Genomic DNA, 7,785 nt, shown 5'->3' with positions numbered 1-7,785 from the left:
TTCGCCCGTGACGACCAACGGGCCGTGCGGACTGAGAGCCGTCAGCCCCGGCGCCTTGGCCAGCGTTGGCGGGCGCCCAGGTGGGCCCTGAAGGGACCTTCCGCGGGGGCGAAACGTGGGGGCTCTGGTGCAGGTTTTCCGGAGACGGGGGGCCATGGATGGACGCCGGGATGCCCCCGGGCAGCAAGCCGGTGGCTGGCAGAAAATGAAGGCCTCGCGAATGGCGCCCGCCGGCGGCGCCCGGCCTGCGCGCCAGCGCCGTGCCCACGCGCGTCGAGCTCGCCGCCAAAGGTGCCCTTGCGGTGGAGATCAAGCTTCTGGATGAGCCCTTGCCGCATGTTCCCGGCTCGACTCGCCCTCCTCACGGATCATCATCTCGCGCCCCAGATCGCGCCCCAGCGCCGTGATGGAGCGGCGCGACCCGCCAGCGGCGTTGACGTCAAAGCTGGCGCGGCTCGTCAGGTTTCCGTCGGGCCCGGGCACGGGTAGGGTGCCTGCCCTGTCGAGGGCAGCCGCGGGCGGTTCGTCGCCGGCGAGCTGGGCATCGAGGGACTTGGCCGAAAATTCGGGAACGGGAGGCGGCGTGATGTGAAAGGCCGGGTCGATGCCCGAGGGGAGCGGCGTGCTGTCGCGGCCCATGCTGGCGTCAAAGGCCTTCCTCTTGGCCACGTCGAACACCTCGAGCCACTCGGTGAGCTCGCCCTGCGTCTCGGCCTGCAGGACCATGGTCTGGCTCTTCGTCTTGATCTCGAAGCAGAAGCGGCGGTCCTCGGCCACGGCCGGCTTGGCGCTGCACAGGAGGACGCCGATCTCGTCGCCCTGGAGAACACCTTGGGGGCCCTGGATGAGCCAGCCGAAGATGCCGTCGCGGCAGTAGTACCAGCGGCGCACCCAGTTGGTGCGCGCGGGTTTGCCGTAGACGCTGCGCAGGAAGAGCCAGCCCTGCTTCTCGGAGATGACGGCGGCCTGGTCCTGGGCCTGCACGTTGACGGGCCCGCGGCTGCCGAGGTAGGGCACGGTCGAGGCGCTGTAGTCGTCGAGCTCGCGCGAGGGCTTGGTGGCCTCCTTGGCGCCGTGGCTGATCTCCCTGCGGACGCGCATGAGCTCGCGGCGGAAGACGGACTCGGTGGCGTCCATCTCCTTGGACCAGCCGCGGATGCGGTCCATCTCGGTGCCCCACTTCATCATGTCAATGACGGACTCGTGGGCGCGCTTCAGCTCCTTCCACATGTCGGCGCTCACGCGCACGAGCAGCTTGTCGAGGGAGAAGCGCAGGTGGGGCGCCATCTGGCAAAAGTCCATCGAGGCGGCGAGGTAGATCTTGCGGGCCTCGTACACGGCAAAGGCGTCCTCGCGCAGCGACGAGGGCTCCTTGGTCTTGGGCTGGGCGACGTAGCGGGGCGAGCATCTGGTCGAACTGGCGCTGGGCGCTGTCGAGAGCCCGGCGCGTCTCCTTGAAGGACCGCAGCTCGCCTGTCAGGAAGGCGCGATGGGTCGACGTTGATGCCGTCCATCCTGCGCATGGTCGAGATGACCTGGGACCACCAGGCGCGGATGCATCGCTCGATCGGCGCAGGGCGAGCAGCGTGTAGTCGTTGTCGATGACGCCATCGACGGCAGCGGCGGGCGGGAAGCTCTTGGCGAGGCAGAGGTTGATGTTGTCCCTCGAGGGCGAGGATCTCGCGTGCCACCTTGGACGTCGCTTTTGTGTAGTCGTCGAGCCATCGTTCAATGGCCTCCACCTGGTCGGAGAAGTAGGCGGCCGTCGCGCGAAAAGTGGGGGAGTCGAGTCCAGCTTCGTTGAGGCCGACGGGGATGGCTGGACTGGGCTGCTGCTGCTTGGAGCTCGTTGTCGCCGGCGGTGGTGGTTTCGACGGCATCGCAGCAGCTGCTGGTGCTGGTGCTGGTGCTGGTGCTGGTGGTGGCTCGGACATGATGACGGCAGCACCACGGTATGTGTGCCAGGAAGCCTCGGGGAGGCGCTGTGAGGTCGGGCTTTGATGGTATCGATGCGTGTCTCTACATCAATGGCCTGGGGATGGGGAAGGTCGGAAGCTCGAGGGGAAGGAAGCTCGTGAAGGAGCATGTTTGTCGGATGACGTCGCCAGGCTGGCGCTTAAGGGGGAAGCCTCGGGAGACCTGGGAACGAGTGGCAGACAGCTGGCAAGCTTCCGGTTCAATCACGTGTGGGTTTTTCCCGATGCGAGCACGATGCGAGCACGATGCACTGTCACAACATGGAGTACGAAACCGAGCAAGCGTTGCAGTCGCATCAAGAGCGAAAATGGTTTACTCTGTGGCAGTGGATGCAATATTCTGTCTATACGATTATGCGGGCAGGTCCTCGCTTTCGGGTGTCGCGAGAAGCTCGCCGTCTCGACGTCAAGATCAGTCAACACGTGAACCTGCATTTCGTTGCAATACCCAGCTAGGTACCTGTTGGCTTGCGTGATCAGATCCGAGGTCGTGTGCCTGAGAGAGGTAAGCGCAAACAAGGGAACATGATACAGGGACTTTCGCAACGGCATTGAGCTCAAGTGTCCGTATCATGTGACATGGCTCAAGGCAGAAACGTCCTTGGCCCTCGATTCGTATATGCAGATGAAAGAAAACCATGCCGACCCCCCAGAAAGCCATCAACAGCTAGACACGTGTACCGACGGCATAAAACGACACCCTCACTCAGCTAGCCAGGGATCACGACCATCCGGACGCACCGTGGAACCGTGGAACCGTGGAGGCGGCCATCCAAACTACCGGGACGATCAGTCTCCGCAAAAAGTTGGCAGCGATGCAGATGGTGACAGCACGGTGAAGAGATTTGGGAGGCATCCGACAGTGCCTTGCGTACCTTATTGAGAAACGCTCTGGCAATTGGCAACCAAATGCCACGCAAGCCACCTCAAGATCCCCAAGGTGCATGGCGACAGGGGTCCGCATTGGCGTTTCCCTGCTGCGCCTCACGCCAATCTTTGCCACGGGTGTGGCGCCCCAGCCTGGCTCGTTCTTTTTTTGGCACCTGTAGACTCTCGGTCGTCTCCGACCCCAAGCAAGCATCAGCAAGCATCAGCAAGCATCAGCATTCTGCGATCGCCCATCATCCATCCTCCTAATGCGCACTTTGCATTTTCGACTTCGCCATCTACCATGTACCATGTACAGCGTCAGTCGCCTTGCGTCAAGCATATGCTCCTGCATTTGCCTGCCACCTGGCACTGCACAGCTTCGTCCCTCTTGGTGGGCCGATGACCCGGTACGATCGACTGAGACCTGCCAACGAATACCCTGTGGTGAGGGGTTGTCCCATGCTCCTCCCTAGCTACCGACCAGGTTCCTGTACATCTGGTACCCCCATTTGCCTGGAATACGAATCGCATCGTTTCGCCCTATCGGTCACGCCCAGTCTTCACGAAAGGACGAGAGAAACACAAAAAAAAAAAAAGAAAAACAAAAAAAGTCCCGACAGCAACGCCAGCGGATGCCCTGCTGCTTGGCGCCGCCTAGAGGATCTACAACCGCGCAACGGTCGGCTCGGTCCTGTCGGGTGGATCACGGAAGCCCCAAACGAGAGCCTCCTCCGAGCCTCTCCCTACCAGTTGGCACACCGTCGGTGACACCCAAGAAAATTCCGTCATGTCACCCTGAGCGACTTTCGGACCTTCCATGTTCTGTTTCCATCCGGCTTTCTCGAGAGCGGTCAAGATGCTCATGTGATCCGACCCCCTGGCTTTCCTGTCGTCTCGTGATGCCCACGATCAAGTCACAAGGCGGTCGGCACGACTTTGTCCGGGCTGTCAGTACCAGCCACAGAGCGCAAGGGGCCCCGTGGTCTCCCAGCCTTTCAACAATGTAGCCAGGTTGGAACCATGCTGCGTTGCCGCCTGTACGCAGTCGTAAAACGGCCAAGCAGAATGACACGTTCCATCGACGATCCGTCGCCCTGCTCTGGCAAAGCTTGGGACATGCTGACAGGTCAGGTGGTGCGCAACAAACACCCAGGCTGCTAAGCTGGCATGGAGCTGAAGCGCAACTAACTAACCCTGACGTGAGCGACCAACAGCATGGGACGCGTACCAACAGGCCGGTTCTCGGGCTTACAGCCTCAAGCCAGGAAGGACTATTGACCAGAAAACAATCAACGACATGTGCACCGTGCTACTGGATGAGGATGCTGCCTCCGTCTGGCAATCTGTCACCTTCTTGCATTGAGACCCCTCTGTACCCCCCGAGCTGGGCCGTCCCTCACGCAGAGATACAGGACCTCTCAATGGTCATTGGACAGCTGCTGGATTGGGCCATATCGAAAAAGAGGACGATCGGTCGGCCGGACTTCCTAGGATGATTTGACATGGCTAGCTTCCGCTCGGTCCTTGACGGGACGAAGCCGCTTCACGATCTGGTAGTCGAGCCTCGAGGCTTGTCGACCTCTCGTGGGCATACTCTGCAGTCATACCCCATAGTATCCTCCGAAGGACCCCCTCTCTGCATGCTCGATGCTCCCACTTCTGGCGCCATGATGCCTGGCACACAAGGGAACACCGTCTCACTCGGCATCATGGACTCGCAAAAAGGCACCCCCATTGGACAATAAGCCATCGAATTTCCTGATTATAAGCCAATCACGAAATGGTAACAGACTCCTTCGCTCGGCCTGGACTCGAGCCTCCACAAGACTTTCAACTTGGCTGCACCACAAGCAGAGGCCAATCAGCAGCCAAAGCCAGGTTCTCGCTCACTCACCCCTCCACTGGTCTTCCGCCACTAGCAGGGGTTCAGTAGCCAACAACCTGGCAATATGGTATCGACAGGTTCTCATCAACTGAAGCCATCCTGTCTAGCCAGCCATCGTCCAACCTCTTTCACGCACAATGGCACCCCCTTCCCCCCCCTTGACTCGACGTCCATGCCAAAAAGAAGGAGCTCTACGGTTCGGGAAAGGTGTCTTATCGCGCTACACAAGTCACGGATGGGGAGGAGCTCATGGGCCCAAGCGTGCCCGTCCTTAGCCTATTTCGATGTCGTTGTGGGTTTTGCCTGCTGTTCCGCCGAGCGGCACTTGGCAACTCTGGTCTCTCCTCCTTTCTGGATATGGCGCAGGATGTTACCCCGTCCGAGCTTCTATGCGGGATCCCAAAGCGAGGCGGACCGAGTCAGGGTCTCGGGCGTCTCTGCTGGACGATGACTCCTTTTACACGGGGTTCCAATGCCGTGTGTCGAAGCCGCCGAAGCCCTGTTGAAGCAGCTGTGCTGCCGTCCAGAGAGACGCAGGCTGCATATGACGATATCCAGTCACGATGTGTCCTTGAGGCGTCTTCTACCATGGCTACGACGCGCTATCTTGTTTCAAAAGATCATCTCCACAGCCAAAGACAGGACGCCTCACCATGCCATTGACGTCCGGCCGAGCCACCCGTGATGCATCATGTAGGCACGGCACGGTACGCTGGAGCACACGCAAAGGCAAGGCACGGGCGAAGGCAAGCAAGAGCCCATCTGCAGGTCATAACTCACTTGCGCCAACGTGCAGGGTCGATAACGCGCCACGTCCAACGATCTGATCCAGGAATGGCAGTCTGAGATGAGAGCGAGATGACGGTCGTTAGGTCCGTGGACTATCAAACTTTCAGCTTGTGACGTGACGGCTCTGACTGGCAGACGGCAGAGCAGCAGTAATCTGGAGGCATGACGCGGGCTCGGGGCCATTTAACTTGGCAGGAGGACCACGTCCGATGCAGCAATGATGGACTTGTCTGAGGAGACCTGGACAAGGACCGACTCGGACGACGGCATAGACGCAGCCATTCTCGAGGTGATCTGGCCTGGCCGTGAGGGAGGGGACGCCCTCCCCCCCCCCTCCATAGGCTCCAATCACGGCACGCGGGAACGTGTTTCCCCTTTTCTATCTGCTACTGGATCTGCTACTGGAAAGGCGTGAACCATGGACAAAACGTCTGGAAATCGGGAGGAAGGACTAGGGAAGGGGAGAAGGGGGGGTGCAAGTCTGGGGATGATGCAGATGGAGAGACATCAGAAATCAGAAAAAGCGGAATGGTTTCTTTTCGAAGCCAGGTGGGCTGACTGACAGGTACCGATTCGTCGCGGCACGGGGTTCACCTTCATGCCGTTGCATGCACCTACTACGACGGGTGTAAGACGAAGCGCCGCCGTCGTCGACAGGAGTACTGTGGCGACGTCAACGAGTGTCGTCAGCGAAACCCTGCGCCTGCCCCTACCGGATGGCCCATTTGTCTCGGGCCAACAAAGCGACGTTGCGAACAGCGGCCGGGAATTCGGGTCCACGATGAGGTATCGATGCCCTCGGCTGCGCCAGGAGGCAACACCAGTGATACTGACAGTCGACGACATGGCAAGGCGAGCAGTCGAGCGCGAGGATGGTCGTTGGGCGACGCAAGGGGTGGAGTCGACAGCCAGGGTTGGATGAGTGACTTGGGGCGAGTAACGGTACCTCCGATTGCCTTTTTGCCCTGTTGCATTCGTTCAGCTGCCCTCTCCTTGTCCCCGCCGCGCAACGGAGCCTCCTGGCTGGCTGATGGAAGAGCCGGGGGCAGAGCGCAGGGCGCTGGGGCGGCTCTCATGCAGGTCGCGGTGCAAAAGCCTGCACAGCCTTCGAGACGTGCGTCGGCTGCTGTACCCAGGCATTGCCAGGCGAGCCAGGTGCTTTGCTGCCTGTCGCCTGTCGCCCTGACCGATTGGGGCGCTCCTCGGGGCTCTCTTCTCCTCCAGGCTTCTCCTGCGCAGCCCACTGTGTAGGGTGAAGCGTGAAGGGCAGAGGCCGAGTTCGCCGCCCGCCTCGTCATGGCTTTTGGGCTGCCGGCTCTTGGTACGGGGCACAGGCACGGTGCCAGAAGGGGCCTTTTGCGCCTCGGGAATACCACGCTCATGCTGATCCCTGGCGCGATCTGCCTTTCTCTCTAAGCCGTTTCCCTACTCTGGCAACCTTTCGCAAGCGCCCCTCTTCGTCGCCCAAGCTTGATCCCGGCGCAACGATGGCAAGGGGTGGCGCACAATTGTTTCCGTCCGTGGGTCCCGTTTCCTCTTGTGTGAGTGCTTTACCAGTTCGACCCCAGGACCCCTCTTCAAAGCCAAAATGCTAGCTAGTCCTTGGTGCTGATTGATCGTGGCATACAGAGGCAGTCCGACAACGAACCAGCCGAATTCCTTCACTGGCAACTAACTCGTCTAGTGTGCAGCCGCTTCTCGGGACCAGATCCTGGCGGCCTCAGTGGGAAACGTGGACACGCATTCAAAATAGAAGAGTGACTTTGACGACCACCGGGCCGGCCCCAGAATGGCCACTCTCACATGCAGCTAGACATGAGGTACTTGTACGTACGGGGCCCTTCCATGGTCAGCGGAGAAGGGGGGGTAGGAAAGGAAAAAGACGACAAGACCAAGATGTGTCCGCAGTGGCACTAGCAACATGCAGGCCACCTCCACCCGCCCGCGTCAAGCCGTCCATCCGCCCTCTCTCGCGCTCTCTTTACAGCACTGTACCGTAGGACCATCGTACCAAGCCCCCTTCTCGAGAGACTCTCTCTTTCTCTCTCTCAGCTGCGGCAGGTCTCTATGCAAGTCTGCAGGTCTGAAAGTCTGCATCTGGAGGCTCTCACACACCCACCACCCACACCCCCCCCCTCCTACAAGGGAAAAAGAGGCAGAGAGAGAGAGACACACACAGATACAGGACCCCCCCTTACCTTGTCTTGCCCTTCATACCCTCCATACCTGCGAAGTCGAACTGGCTATAACACCCCACCACCCTCG

At 60.3% G+C, this 7,785-nt stretch overlaps 1 protein-coding gene across 1 annotated transcript; it reads right to left on the bottom strand.

Moving 5' to 3' along the window:
- Positions 1 to 309: 309 nt before the first annotated feature.
- VDBG_06721 (SipA3) lies at positions 310 to 1,934 on the bottom strand (the record flags this gene model as incomplete). Its single annotated transcript, XM_003003113.1, has 2 exons — positions 310 to 1,287; positions 1,464 to 1,934. 2 exons carry the CDS (start codon positions 1,932 to 1,934, stop codon positions 310 to 312), a joined length of 1,449 nt encoding a protein of 482 aa, XP_003003159.1.
- Between the last annotated feature and the right edge of the window lie 5,851 nt (positions 1,935 to 7,785).

This window comes from Verticillium alfalfae, genomic scaffold, assembly GCF_000150825.1.
Source record: "Verticillium alfalfae VaMs.102 supercont1.8 genomic scaffold, whole genome shotgun sequence".
NCBI classification, from domain to species: Eukaryota; Fungi; Ascomycota; class Sordariomycetes; order Glomerellales; family Plectosphaerellaceae; genus Verticillium; species Verticillium alfalfae.
This window is presented reverse-complemented; position numbering and strand designations above follow the sequence as displayed.